At 44.3% G+C, this 15601-nt stretch overlaps 1 protein-coding gene across 4 annotated transcripts in view; it reads left to right on the top strand.

Annotated features, from left to right (window-relative positions):
- The first annotated feature begins 416 nt into the window (after window positions 1-416).
- Window positions 417-15601, top strand: part of LOC119373951 (CLK4-associating serine/arginine rich protein) — a 46789-nt gene continuing 31604 nt past the window's right edge. For all 4 annotated transcript variants that reach the window (XR_005180029.2, XR_005180030.2, XR_007414341.1 and 1 more), the window contains exons 1-7: window positions 417-568; window positions 7916-8147; window positions 9693-9790; window positions 10415-10516; window positions 10803-10885; window positions 12284-12377; window positions 13390-13520. Coding sequence is in view for 1 of the 4 variants with exons in the window: in XM_037644012.2 (XP_037499940.1) it covers window positions 8016-8147; window positions 9693-9790; window positions 10415-10516; window positions 10803-10885; window positions 12284-12377; window positions 13390-13520 (640 nt within the window). In the remaining 3 variants the exon portion in view is untranslated. The remainder of the gene's footprint in view (window positions 569-7915; window positions 8148-9692; window positions 9791-10414; window positions 10517-10802; window positions 10886-12283; window positions 12378-13389; window positions 13521-15601) is intronic.

The raw sequence follows: 15601 nt of genomic DNA, 5'->3' as shown, positions 1-15601 counted from the left end.
TGGAGGCATTTTTCCTTTGATATTCGATATTCGATTCGATATTCGAAGGTGGATATTCGTATTCGATTCGTATTCGAAAAATTTGATATTCGCACACCCCTACCAGAAAGCGACTGAGATAGCGTCGATAACGTCACTAGCGTCACCACGTGGGTGCTCTGTAAAGCGAGTGCGACACAACAGGCCAAACAAAACACCAACACGTATTCTTAACTACGTTAATAGACTTACTTGCGCGCCATCTCTTGCTGTTTTAAAAAGACACATTTGAACATTTTATTGCAAAACAAAAATTACTGTTAGTTCCTTTTCGCCGCCAGGTTACGCAACAACTGTGACATTGTCAAGAAAGTTTCAACTATTACTTCTTTACGGAGTGCTAAATTTTACGCGCGCTTTCGTACTCTACTGTGCATCTCTTCAGCTCACGAGTGCGGATCGCAGAAAACCGGGAGTTTGCGTAGCCTGTTAGGCTATTTGCATATTCCATTAATTAATTATTAGTGGGGTGAAAGTGACGATGGCTCACACGTTGCCAGTGGTCACCGAATCCGCTCGTTAAACCCAGGTGAGTGCAAGACACTCTTGTTTGAGTACACGGGCGAATCCGCCCGGTAAAATCTGTTGGCGCGAGGCTTAGTAACGAGTCGGACACCGCGAACGTTCAGTCTTGTGTTGTTGTAGCACGCTGTCATTATTCTTCCTATCAGCATTTCCACTTGCTTGTGGAAAAAAACTGCGACGCGGCGAGATTAAACTGCCTCGCGGCTTTCGTTGTTCACGACAAAAAAACATTCGAATCCTCGCCGACTTCACTCGTGTTGTCTGCGTGTTTGTCAGGATAGCCTGTGTGCCGGGTCTAAATGTTTTTAGTTTTTCACGCTCCCCGTTTCTGAAAGCACTTTCGTTGACTCTCGGATCTCCATGTTTACACGAACGACGAGATGCTTCTCATCTTTGCATGAAAACCCTGCCCGTATTGCGAGAATTCCAGCGATCGCTTGTCAGAAAATGCATGTCAAATGCCGTGTCCAAAAAACGCACGCTTTCTCCAAGGTTTGAAGCCCCAAACTTCCCTATCATTTCGGCCGAGTGCGTAGCAAAGTCTTGCGCCTGTAGACAAAAGGAAAAGGCTTCAATGTGATAAGATAATGCAGGCGTAAGCGAGCATGCATATTGTGTTCGTTTTCATCTGTGCGCTGAACATTTGCGAAAGCATGGAGGGGCGCGCTCCGTTATTATTTACACATCGCTGTCTGAAAATTTAAAACGCGGTAAATTCCCTTTCAACTGAAGCGGAGTTAAGGTTTAGGTTCGTTAAGTCATCGTTTTAATTCTTTGTAGCCCTGGTCAAAGATAAATAGAAATTTGGGAGTGGATATTCACCCGGCATCCGGCTGAATTGCGCGAGCGGAACTTGGCCGGCAGTGTCTCCTCATTGGCCGGCTGTAGTCACGTGGTTAATGCCGGAATCCTGAGGCAAAAAGCGCTTTGCCGGCACGGGTGTATTTGCCGAGTGTCATTTCGCGAGTGGCCGTCAAGCGAAGATGCCGGCATTTAGTGAGAGAACAATTATATGCCGGTAGTTTGACTTACCCACGCCGTCGCCACATCCGAAAACGCACGCCGTGACGGCAACAGTTGTCCGGTTCTGGTTTGGCCGGCAGTTTGCTTTTTGCGGCCGGCCGTCAAGCGACGAGCGCCGGCACTTAGCGCGGAGACAATTATTTGCCGGTAGTTTTACTTATCCATGGTATAGCCTCCCCTGAAAACAGGCAGCTGTGACTACTACGACGGCACAAGTCGTCCGGTTGTGGTTTGACCGGCATGCAGTTTGCTTTCGCGAGCGGCAGGCCGTCAAGTGACGAGCGCCGGCACTCAGCGCGGAGAAAATTATTTGCCGGTAGTTTTACTTATCCATGGTATAGCGTCCCCTGAAAACATGCTGTGACTACTACGACGGCACAAGTCGTCCGGTTGTGGTTTGACCGGCATTTGCGCTGTTCCTTCGTTTAACTCAGAACCTGACGGTATATCCTCCACTTAGGATGCCCTGCGAACTTCGCAAGTGTACCGTTGCCTTTCATAGTGCACATTGGAGTGAAAAAAAAAAAAAGGGGGGGGTCGTGTTTCAATTTTTTATTTCTATGTTGCCAAAATAAATGTCATACATTTAGAAGTTACGAAAAATTCTGAAATGCACAATACTCACACGAAAGTTTCATACTTTTGTTCTTTGGCTGCCTCTGATGACATATGGAAGGGCTATGTATGATATCAGCAAAGGCGCTACTGAACATCTTGTGCGTTTCTATGAGATGAAAAAGTCCTTGGCCTGGGAATGTCGCTGGAGCCAACATTTCAACAAACGGGCCTGCTTTGTCAGGGCAGCCTTGATGATAACAAGTCCACCTGTCGAAGTGTTGGCTCTAGCAACATGCCTTTTCAATGATTTTTTAAATCTCTGCAAGCTTCCATCTTATCCTGAATTTGTCTTTGAATGTCGACAACACACTACTCACATTGCTTTTTTTTTTCTTGTTGCGCGGTACACAAAAAGTAATTTCAGGCGTTATAAAAGGCAACACAAGTCTTAGTTTACACAATTTTAACATGGAAGATATGCACATAAATATTGTCAAAAGTCACCTGCAGTGGGAACATTGCAGTTTCTTCTCTGACTACCTCAAATCAGATGGAGGGGTATGATAATGGCAATTAGTAGAGGTCAAACTCTACACAACAGGTAACGTCAGGTGATATAAAAAAGTAGCACGTCTCAGTTTTAAACAATTTTAACATGGAAGATATGCACATAAATATTGTCAAAAGTCACCTGCAGTGGGAACATTGCACAGTTTCTTCTTTGACTACCTCAAATCAGATGGAGGGGTATGATAATGGCAATTAGTAGAGGTCAAACTCTACACAACAGGTAATGTCAGGTGATATAAAAAAGCAGCACGTCTCAGTTTTAAACAATTTTAACATGGAAGATATGCACATAGATATTGTCAAAGGTCAAGATATGCACATAGATATTGTCAAAGGTCAAGATATGCACATAAATATTGTCAAAAGTCACCTGCAGTGGGAACATTGCACAGTTTCTTCTTTGACTACCTCAAATCAGATGGAGGGGTATGATAATGGCAATTAGTAGAGGTCAAACTCTACACAAAGGGTAACGTCAGGTGATATAAAAAAGCAGCACGTCTCAGTTTCAAACAATTTTAACATGGAAGATATGCACATAAATATATTGTCAAAAGTCACCCGCAGTGGGAACATTGCACAGTTTCTTCTTTGGCTACCTCAAATCAGATGGAGGGGTATGATACCAGCTACAGTGCCAGTCAAACCCTTCATTGTCTCCATGACATTTCTCACTTTTTTTGTTGTTGCATGGTACACAAAAGGTCATTTCAGAATGGCTTGCACATGATGCCATAGACGCAGCTTCTCAATGAACTGGCACTGCACGATGGTGGCTCTGATGACAAACAAGCTTCGTCTGTGAAAAGAACATGGCAGGAACATCTCTGTGTGCAAATAACAAAAGTACATGCATGTGATGTTTTGATAACATTAATGTGGCATCACTAAACGCCGCATCCCCACATGCTGGTGCTCCAACACGGTGCTTTCAATGACATCAATGCAAGCCATCAATAACAAGTAACAAAGTTGTTTGTACAATGTTGACGTGAAAGCCAATGCACAATGTTGACCTATATAATAGTCACACACTTGGAACATTGCCACAGTTTCTTTTTTGGCTGCCTCTTCAACAATGTGCAAGGTATATGGTACCAGCAGAGACACCAATCACAAAAAATAGTCAAACTTCTCAAGCTCTTCGTGACACTGTTCACATTCCCACTGGTGCATTGATATGTTTCACCTTCACTGTGCTCGTTATAGAGAGCCATGCATCACTGCTGAAAAAGGGCCTTACAAGGTTGATGTCCATGCACTCATCCAAAACACCACAGTTCAGCAAATCTGGCTTTGTTTTCACATCTTCTTCAAGAATTTTATCACTGAGGGCACTGATAACACCTAAACAGTTGCGCGTAATCGTCGGTGATTTTTTTTCCCCTTTATTTCACCATGTTTGTCACCGACGTGGCGGGACTACGTCACACTATCTTGACATGTATCGGCAAATAATTGTCTCCGCGCTAGTCGCTTGACGGCCGGCCGCTCGCGAAAGCAAACTGCCGGTCAAACCACAACCGGAGGACTTGTGCCGTCGTAGTAGTCACAGCCTGTTTTCAGGGGAGGCTATACCATGGATAAGTAAAACTACCGGCAAATAATTGTCTCCGCGCTAAGCGCTCGTCGCTTGACGGCCGGCCGCTCGCGAAAGCAAACTGCCGGTCACACCACAGCCGGACGACTCTGTTGCTGTCACGGCGTGCGTTTTCAGACGTGGCTACGGCGTTGGCAAGTCAAACTACCGGCATGTAATTGTTCCCGCACTAAATGCCGGCACTCTTCGCTTGACGGCCGCTCGCGAAATGAAACTCGCAAATACCCGTGCGCTAAGTGCCGGCGCTCGTCGCTTGACGGCCGGCCGCAAAAGCAAACTGCCGGCCAAACCAGAACCGGACAACTGTTGCCGTCACGGCGTGCGTTTTCAGATGTGGCGACGGCGTGGGGAAGTCAAACTACCGGCATATAATTGTTCTCTCACTAAATGCCGGCACTCTTCGCTTGACGGCCGCTCGCGAAATGACACTCGGCAAATACCCGTGCCGGCAAAGCGCTTTTTGCCACAGGATGCCGGCATTAACCACGTGACTACAGCCGGCCAATGAGGAGACACTGCCGGCCAAGTTCCGCTCGCGCAATTCAGCCGGATGCCGGGCGAATATCCACTCCCTAGAAATTTCATGGCACTCCTTGGCTGGACGCCCTTGTGTCATTAAAAATAATCAGTCAATCAATCGATCAATCAACTTTTTGAACACGGTGGGTTATGACGTTGGTTTCGCAAGCGTCTGTGCTGCATTTTGTGATCATATAAAATCGCTAGCTTCAAGTAAGACACTTTCAGTTGCTCGCGCCCGATCGCAGTTTGCTCGCTTGCCAATATGAGCCGATCGCGAATGAGATATTCGATTTTTACGACCGGGTTCGATCGAAAGCGCATCCATTAGAAACGCCGGCAGTGGCGTAGCCAGGAGTGTGTTTAAATCACTTCGAAATTTTTCAATGTTGCATGTGTATTTATACAGGCACACATAAAAACGCACGCACGGACATACATAAAGTGTGGTTAAAGCCCCCCCCTTCCCTTTTCGAAAAAGAATTTCTGGTTACGCTACTGCACGCCGGTATCAGCCCATCAAGTCAATCGACTGCCCTCGCTGCGCTTGTTTCGGCGCTTCTCAAATGCATGGGCTCGCTGGTGATGAAAAAAAAATCGTGCTCCTCTGCGCACAATGACATAGCAAATAACGTCAATATATTTCACTATAAGACGGGTAAATCATTGGCGTTGTGTCACGGCATGTGTGTAAATCATGGCATGTGTGCACCTGTTGATATTATTTTGTTTACTGAATGAGGAAGATTTGCCCGTTTTTGCCTTTCAGTGTGGTTTTAACCCTTTCGCTACCATAAGGAAAAAAGAAAAGCGTGCCAAAATTGGCTAAAAAATTGTTTTGCTCAATTTGTAGAACTTTTTTTCCTTAATAAAACGGTACCATTCTTTAATGGGGCTCCTTTATTTCACTAATAGCACAAAAATATATAACTCCAAGGTGGCGTCACCGCATAGCAATACAATGAGAAATAGCAATAAAATGAAAGGCATGGCACAAATGGCCCAACATGGACAAGTGTGGCCATCTAGCATCAAGCAACACTAGTATGACGAGTATATTCCTAATTGGTTTCGTGTGGGACCAATTTTCGTTGATGACGAGTATAGTCGTCGTCGGTCATTTTGTTGCGAAATCTAATGAGGACTATACTCATCAAGAGGTTGCGAAAGGTTTAAAAGCTAGCATACACCCCGCCACGGTGGTCTAGTGGTTATGGCGCTCGACTGCTGACCCGAAGGTCGCGGGATCGAATCCCGGCCGCGGCGGCTGCATTTTCGATGGAGGCGAAAATGTTTGAGGCCCGTGTACTTAGATTTAGGTGCACGTTAAAGAACCCCAGGTGGTCGAAATTTCCGGAGCCTTCTACTACGGCGTCTCTCATAATCATATCGTGGTTTTGGGACGTTAAACCCCAGATATTATTATTATTAAAAGCTAGCATACGCACAGTAGCAAGCAAAACTATGGGAAACATGGCACCATCGTGAAACAAAAATATTTCTTCTAATACATGTCCGCAGCATAGTATTGCTTCAATACGTTGCATTGGTCGAACATGTACTCTTAGGTTGGACCAATCCATTTCAATTTACATGCTGGGGCTGTAAAAAAAAAGAAAAAGTTTTAGCAGCACCGATTGGTCCTCAACATTGGTTCACGGGTGTACACAGTGTTTAGAGAGAAATGGTGTATTGAAAAAGATTCTATCCTGGTGCCATCTGTAATTGTATGTTTCCTGGCTGGTAGACTTTATTTTTCACGTTTTTTTTTTCAATGATAAGGGTGTTTAGATGATTGGCAGCCCACCATGATATCACGTGTTTTGTTTCATGAAAACGCCTTTCTTCTGAGGTGTAAGGGTGTTAGTTATAGACATGCTAAAATGCCCTTAAAGGCCAACTCCGGCGATATTTTGGCCACGTCAAAGTGATGGTGCTTTTATGTTCCTGAGACGCTCCTGTTACGGGCCCGATAGCAGAAATACTCGGCAAATTGGAGAATAATTTTAAATAAGCAAAAAAGCGCGAAACCGAAACCCAACCGAGTGTACTGTCTACGTATGACGTAGACGTTGTTACGAACGAACCGGAAGTCGTGCAAGGCATGCCGGTCATGCCGCCGCGGAGTATGAAAACTGCGACAGCCGGGACGAGCAGGCGCACAGTGGAGAGGTGAGCACGCCGCGCGTCAGCTGTAATGTCTGCGACTGACAGTGCCGCGTCTGATAATGAAAGTGCCTTGGCCAGCACAGCAGACGCTCGCTGTAGCGGCCGAAGTTAGCGGTGCCCTCGGCTGCGTCACTTCCACCGCCTTACCAATACTGACGTCACAGACGCAATGTTGCCAATAATTGTTGGAAGCCAAGGGGGCGTTTGCAGACAATCTTTAAAATTCATTTGCAAACAATCTGTGCATGTCTCAAGCCTGTAATTTGGCATAAATGACAGAAACGTGCAAAGGAACGTACCCAGCGAATTTCATTGAGATCCATCGACCTCGAAAAATCGCCGGAGTTGGCCTTTAAGGGTGTAAACTGGTTTACTGTGTACACTTAAGATCAAAATGCGCATTTTGCCGATAATAAAATTTCACTAATCAAGTTCCTAATTTGGTGTGCATTTTATTGTGCAAGATTTAAACTCTGAACCAGTTTTTGAGAGTCATGAACAAACTTGCTGTAAAAACTCAGTTTATCTGGTCAGATACTTGAGCGTTGTGGTAAATTTCGCCAGGCATCCTGGCATTGATGCTCAGCCAAACGTAGTGTTTTAGATAGGTAGTAACGACGAACCTTTAGCTCTTGATATGCATAGTGTTCACATTAGCAAAAAAAAAGTACTTATGGTTCGAGCAGAAACTAGCTAGCACGACTATTTCACAGGTGGAGGGCAGGTGTGCTGTGATTCTGTGGGTGCGGTTGCCATTTTTTCTTAGATTGTAACTGAGCATGGTTGTAAGTGAAATGTAGTTGCTTTGTGCTGAGCACAATTGAAATGATTGATTCAAGAGAGCCTTGCAGCTTGTGGATTTTTTCGCGCACATTGGATTGACCATGATCTCCTCGCATTGTTTTTACGCAGGTGTGGTTGCGCCCCTTTTTGTGTTCGATGCGCGTGCAACGTCTGGCGGCTTTCGTCGCACCAGGGCCGCAGTGATACAACGACGACGAAGAAGAAGGACATGTTCTTCCCAACTCGCTCGTCGCGAGACAACATGTGGCATGAGGCTAGGAAGCAGGAGCGCAAGATACGCGGCATGCTGGTCGACCTCAAGAAGCGGGCCGAGCGCCGGAAGGAGTTCTACGAGCGGATCGTGAGTGCCTCTTTTTGTGTTTACTTTGTGTAGACCAGGGGTCTCAAACACGCGGCCTGCAGGCCGCATGCCCACGGCTTCACACGAAATGAAGTTTTGCGACGTCGCTAAATAGTACTCACCTATTGCAATTAACAGTGCTTTGTTTTCGGGTAAGCTACAGAGACGAGATTGTTCTCAAGCATTTTTTTTCGTGAGGCACCCCATGCTGTCACTATGAGTTGAAACATCACTGTGGAACGAAAGCTGCATTTCGAAATCGGCGTCCAAGATTTAGTCATTGTTGAAATCAGCATTGATATGTTTTTCGAAACCTGACATCAAATGACCCATATATGGGATATGGGAAAGGCGTTCTTTGAAAATAACGTTAGGTGACATTTTGTTCAAACTCTCTCTACTGCCCCCCCCCCCCCCTCTCCCTCCGTCTTCACTGTCCCGGCCCTTGTGAGACTAAATTTCATGACTGTGGCCCGCTAGATGAGGTGAGTTTCAGACTTCTGGTGTAGACCAATAAGTGAATAATTCGTGTACACCAATAAGAGAAAGCGAATTTCTCGTCTCATATTTCGGTATCAGTTAATTAACAAGCACTATAAGATAGTCATGAGCAAATTATTATCTTTCTCCACTGGGTATGCAACATGGCAGCACCATAATCTCACTGTCACACCCTTTCAATCACTCAATAATTGTTTCCTGTAATTCGTATTCCTGGAGGACAGGCACGGAATGGAACAACCTGACTACATTGTTCTACAGCCATCTCTTCAAATGTTTGCCTCGTGTCTAACTGCACAAGTTTTTAGTTTTGAAATTGTGTGGAATTAACGCCGCAGTTTTCTTGCTTACCAGGCATCTTCTCGCGGCAGGCACGGTGATTTTGGTATCGTGAAGCAGTAATTTTTTTTAATCCGGAGAAAATTCGTTTTTCTCTGTAGTGTCCCTTTAAAGAAGTGTTATATTTCACTGTTGAAATACTCGTGGCTTCACCAGGAGTTGTGAGTAGCTTGGTGGTACCTAAGAACGACAACAAAGATGGGTACCTTCAAGGGGTGTGAAAAAAAAAAGAAAAGAAAGGTGGTCTTGGTTTTGCTGCTTACCCCTTTCGACCACTTGCTGAACTGCTGTCATACAGCTTCTTATGAATGTTACCAGAGGGAATTCAGAGGCTATTGTCTCCAGGAACTCTGAGCACTGCAGTTCAGTGAACATGGGAAGGGTGTTTAGCACATCTATACTATACTATACTATACTATACTATACTAGACTAGACTAGACTAGACTAGACTATACAGACTCTGCTTCCAGGAAAGACTGCTTTTTGAAAGGGGGCCATTCTTTTCTATGTCTTCATGTGAAACTTTTTTTTTTTAGGGAGAAATCTTTTGAGCTAAAAGGCTTTTCAGTGCCCTTGTGAAAGGGGCGTGAAGCGAGTATGTGTTTTTAAGCCTGAGTGCTTACTCACAATTGGGTGTGCCATTGTGTGCTTTCTGTTCATAAAAACACAGCCTGGGACTTTGTCTTTCTCTGATGCTCTCGTAGAAGCAAGACCCAGCCCAGTTTCTTCAACTTCATGGGCGACGTTGCAAGATCCACATCGACCTGGCAATCGCACAGGCGGCTGATAGCCCGGCCACTATGTAAGTCACCCACGAATGAAGTCTGCATAAGTTAGAAGTTCAATAGAATAAGGAAGCTTGAAGAGATGAAAAATTCTTTAACATGAGATGTCACTGGCTCCAGTGACACCACCTGTTCAAGAATTGCTCTGAAGTGTTCTTTACTAGACAGTGGCAGGCGTCCTTCTTTAAAACTGCACTTGTTCATATGCTGTGTGTTAACATAGGAGGCCTAATCACATGGAAAGATTGGCCAGTCAGTCGCTTAAGTCGTGACGTGTGCAGCACTGCTTGTGCGGGTGCAGTGGAGGAGGGTGGGCATAAATTGAAATGTTTCTTGGCCCCTTTTGTTAGTAATTCTATGTCTGTGGCTTTGTTCTTTCTTTGATGCTTCCCGCTTCGAACAAGATGCATACTACAGCACCACGCAACTAAAAATCAAAGCAACCATGTCCGAGCATGTTATCATGCGAGCTTTTGGTCGTCGATGTCCTTTCAAGCGGTGATTGAGAGTCGTCTACATGTTTGTTAAAGCTGGTTCCATTGATAGTCGTCAGTATGGCAGATCAGGGAGCAATCGGTGGACACTTTTTGCCGTTGTGTTGCTACAGGCACTAACTTTCATGAGTCCTTGCGTGTCTGCAGGATGCCTTGGCAGGGGAACAGGGATGTCATGATTGACCGATTCGACGTCCGAGCCCACCTGGACACGATACCAGAGTTCAAGGCCTCCGATGAAGGCCCAGAGTAAGCGTGCACTTTTTACATTCTCACGGTGACAGTTGTGTGTGACAGCAAATTGAGCTTTTACATGTATGACCGGTAGACGCATGATGCATGCCTCGTTTCTGGTAAATTCATTCGCAAACTCTCTTCAAGCTGGTATCAGCTTGGGTACATGAATATTGAATGTACCGAAGGTATTTTTTGTGTTTTAGGCAATGCTATAACACAATTCGACTGTACCTAGTGCCACTGCCAAATTTGTTATCCTCTTGGTGCATTCACGTGGCCGTACTGATCTTCAAAACAGGCTGACCGAAGAGCAGAAGGAAGAGGAGAGGCAAATCAACTACGAGCGCTACCGCACACTCGTTCAGAACGATTTTCTTGGAGGTAAGTACTCGTCATTCATTTAGATTCCGCTTTCCGATGGACAATTAGGGAAGATAAAAAAATTTAAGCAGTATGAACGTGTTGAAATGTTGGAGGTGTGTAAAAATAAAAAGGCACGATTGCTGACTCTTCAAAAATTTGTGCAGATTTTTAGGCATAGCTGTGTGATGGTAACAGCATTGGCATTCAGGCTAGGTGTGTACTTACATTACAATCTGTGCTTAGCAGCTTCTTGTCAGGAGTGGTCGTGCTTGCCTGAATATTCCGTAACATTTCGCACATGATAGCAGTAGATGTGCAAAATGTTCGTAACCATTGAGTGGCATGGGAACCAAATAATTACGGTACACTTCCTTTGCTCAACGTCGTGTGCCCCTTACTGTTTTTGTTGTGAAAGTTAGGGGATGTTGAGACTTACATGGTATTTCTGGCAGAGACGCACTACCAGACACGCAGCGTTATGGTAAGTGCTTGTGGCGTGAGGGATATTAGAGCTGTATAAGATGACATCGCAATGTAGTAGTAGTAGCAGTTGGTAGCAATAAACTTAGTTTTGCAAATAAGCAGGTGAAAGCCTTCACCCTGTGTTGGCACCAGCCCGAGCCCTTGAAGCTATGGTCCCTGGCGGTTTGTTGAGATTTTTTAAGTGCTGTTCAAGACGTAAAATGCAACAAGGATGAGCAAAAGTAGATTGTGGCTGATGCCCAATTTAACGGACTCTGAAAAGAATAGCCGAATTAGTTCAGGTTGATAAAAGAACTCAATTTTCAGTAGTTTCGCAACAAAAGGTTGATTATTAGAAGCTTAACTGTAAAGGCCATACTTTCATCTCCAAATTTTCGTACCAAAGTTTACAGTATGTCATTGTGACGTGTGTGGATGTAAAGCTTTTCTCTTGTACTTGAGCCTCGGTGTGCCCAGTACGATGTTCTCAAAACATGCCAAATTCAGTTTTTAGCCGTCTTAGAATACTGTGTTTTGAATAGAAAAAAAAATTAACTATGCCAGAATAGATGTCATCAGAGTGAGTGGTGTTGCAGGAATAATGTAGATTTGGGATTAATGTTGAGGATTAATGCGGGATTAATGCAGCGTAGATGCCGAGTGGTGGTGTTGTTGCAGTAAGAGTATGTGGGCATCAAATTACGTTGCAGTGGGCTGGTGCGTGAGCATTGAGGGGTTTCTCCTCCTGTGGTAAGAACGACCTTTTCATTAATGTAGAACCGGTAATTTGTTAATGAAATTCTACTTGCTTCCCTCTCTGATGTCGTGTCTTGTGACATGTACCCCGCCGTTCTGCGCAACAATTTCCTCGAGCTTTTTGTTGTCGCGTGTGGCTTTCTGCGTGTGAAAAACCCGTGACCACGCCTTCTCCGCATGTCCCGTGATCCTGTGCAGTGTCAGAGGACAAGTTCTTGCATCAGATCTTCTTGGAGGAACGCTATGGCCCTGTCGGGAAGCCTGTTGGCACCACGGAGGAGGAAAAGAAAAAGTGTGTCTCGTTTCAATGGCTTTGGTGCGGCGTTGACGAATGTGGCATTCCACTGCCGGGTTGCTAGGTTGCGGGTTTGAGTCCCGATAGTAAAAGCCACATCCTAGTTCACTTACAGATGCATTGTGTGTATACACCCAAACCTCGATATTGTGAATGCAGATGTAACGAGTTATCGGTTATGACGGAGTAAATTAATAATACTCTTGTCATAAATACAGTGTTAAGAACATACGTTCATAATGAGTGTTCGGACGTAAAAAAAGTTATTTTCATGTCAGATGCAACTTTGTTACAATGAGATATAACTCTAAGCCAAGAAACTGTTATTAAACCTTCATGCAGTAGAACTTGAACTTCTTTGACAGTCCAGTTTGACTTAGGATTTTATTTATTTATTTATTTATTTATTTATTTATTTATTTTTGCGCATCATAATTTTGTCAACTCCTCAGTTTTTCCTGCACATCTCAGACTTATTTAGTTTTACCATTGATACTGTAACTTTAATTCTCTGAGAAATGGAAGACACACTTATAAAAGTTGCACAATGTCTTGAATTCTTACGAACGACTTTCTGATATGGATAACTTATTTCTAAATTGCCAGAAGTAAATTTCACTCCTAGGAGTGTTCTTGTTTGTTGACCCTATTTGTGGTCTCTCTTTATTTGCTAGCAGCACTTTTAGGATAGTTCAAGCTTTGACCAATTCATGACCAGTTCGGCTGCCGATAATCGAGACGCAGTGCACGCTCTTGTTTCTGTAGCGTAGCACATATCTGTTTTGACGGCCGCTTAAAATCGGCACGCACATCCTCACTAGCGTAATGTTACTGACATTCCAGCTGTCACTGTTTTCGGATGTTTAAACTGCTAGTGTGTGTCATTTCTGCCTTGATGTAACCAGTTAGGCGTTAATTATTACCACTGTCATTTTAAGTCTTCGGTCCACTTCTGTCTGTAGACACAGGTGTTCGCTTTCATAAGCGAATCAACTCGCTGTTTGCCCAGGCTTGCCGAGAAGAAGGCTGCGATTGGCTACACATATGAGGACAGCACCCCTGTTCCTTCGACGTCGGCCAATCATAATGAGGAGCCGGAAGAGGAGGAAGATAAAGAGGACCTCAGTGATATCGATCTCGGTGAGATGACTCGTCTCTTACTTTGTGACTTTTGTAGAAAGAGTTTTGTGTAGGAGCTTGACGGCTTTGACGCAGTTGTAGTATTTACTGCTGGCTTCATCCTGTTGACCAGTCTCTGTGGGCTGGTATCTTAGTTTGGTAATCCGATGATATACTACTGCTGGAATGCTCCTATTGTTCACTTTTTGAAGCTTGCAGACATTCTTCTTCCGTAGCGTTTCTTTAAAGGTTAAAGGGTTAGGAGCTTGCTAGGAATAAACTCTGCAACTAGTGGAGGTGTACTTGTGAAGTTTTAACTACTGCTATGATTTCTTTTTATTGCGTTGTTGGGTTGCGATTTGGAAGCTCTGGTATTGCTTCAAGTACCACAGCCGTTCAGTAGCTATGGTGTTCTGCTGGCCTTCAGTGTAAGGGTGTACTGACCTTCGTTTCAAATCACAGCAGCCATGTTGTGATGATAATGAAATGTGAAAATTAGAGCTGTGCGAATAGCAAAATTTTGGGTGCGAATCGAATCGAATAATTTCGAATAATTTTCGAATATTTCTCAAACATTTTTCGAATAATTCGAAGTGAAAAACAGGAAAAGTTGCAGAGAATCCGTAAGTATGTTCTTGTGAGATAGCAACATGAAAGTGTTTCTTTTCGCTAGGTTGATGAAGCGCTGGTGGGATCATATTTCATAGTTGTCTTTCTTATCAAGAATGAGGCAATGTAGAGGCCGAATTCTATTTATGTAGATGATTTGGTGCAACCAAAGTGTTGCCGACAACACTTTACACGTGATGGGCAAAAATGCCATTTCCTCAGCCTCTCCTCCTCTCTCAACTTCTGTGGAAGGCCAACTGGTGTGGCAGACAAGGGTGTGCTCCCTTCAAGTCCGGAGTTCCAAATCTGCCTCGTAGACGTCAATATATAAGAACATCTGAAATTTTGGATGCTAAAAAGCTTTGGCGTCCGATTTTTTGGACTTCCTGCCCAAATTTCAGGTCCAAAACAGCATTAATTGAGCCCCCTACTCTGCCAAATCTTTCATCTCCATATTGGAACCAGCGTTTTCTTGAGTTAATACTAGGGGTGTGCGAATATTCGAAAGTTTCGAATATTCGTCGAATATTACATTCGAAATATTCGTATTCGATTCGAAAATCGTGTATTCGAAAAGTTTTGAATATTCGTTAACTTCGAATATTCGAAAAATTCGAATATGCGATTCGATTATCATGCATAAAATAACTCGTCTTCCACATTTCTGCTGCGTTCGTATCGCTAAAAACGTTGCCGAGAGGAGCGATAAACATCGTAAGTACACGGAGGCACGATATCTGCCTGCGACAAGCGCCCCAATACGTATGATTTATTGCTGGTGCATCTCCGACGTGCAGCGCTGTTGGCGATCATGTAACCGTACATTTTCAATATTATGCGGCCGTAACGTGCCGCACTACCACTCGTTCACTATGCGGGACCACTTCTGAAGAAGACAGTGACCCACGTGACTGGTGGCGGACTGTTCAGATACCCCAGTCTGGCAAAGCTTTGCCCTATGTAACTCCCTATACCAGCCACTTCTGTTCCAAGTGAGCGTGCCTTTACAGTGGCAGGGGGGGGGGGGGGTGTCTCTGTTACGAGGGAGCGCCTGCTGCCTGATCATGTGGAGCAACTCATATTTCTTCATGATAACATGTAGTCATTACTTTCATTGTGCCGTGATATTTGCTTGTGTTGTGATGTGCATTGTGCTAGCCTGGACATTGTGTTCTGGAGATAGCAGTGTATGTTGTGTTGCCAGTCAGGCTGATAATGTTTTTTTTTTTCAAATAGCTACCTGGTAAATGAAATATTGTTACTGTGGAGGCATTTTTCCTTTGATATTCGATATTCGATTCGATATTCGAAGGTGGATATTCGTATTCGATTCGTATTCGAAAATTTTGATATTCGCACACCCCTAGTTAATACATTTGCGACCGTAGCGAAGTTTGAAAGGCAGCTTTGCCGCAATACGGGGGTGTGATGAGGTGAAACATATTGAAAAATCTAGGGACCACTTCCAAACGGACGTTGAATGTCTCTTGGCT

Source organism: Rhipicephalus sanguineus, chromosome 11, assembly GCF_013339695.2.
Source record: "Rhipicephalus sanguineus isolate Rsan-2018 chromosome 11, BIME_Rsan_1.4, whole genome shotgun sequence".
In the NCBI taxonomy this organism is placed as follows: domain Eukaryota; kingdom Metazoa; phylum Arthropoda; class Arachnida; order Ixodida; family Ixodidae; genus Rhipicephalus; species Rhipicephalus sanguineus.
The sequence above is the reverse complement of the archived record's forward strand: the minus strand, read 5'-3'. Positions and strand labels throughout refer to the sequence as shown.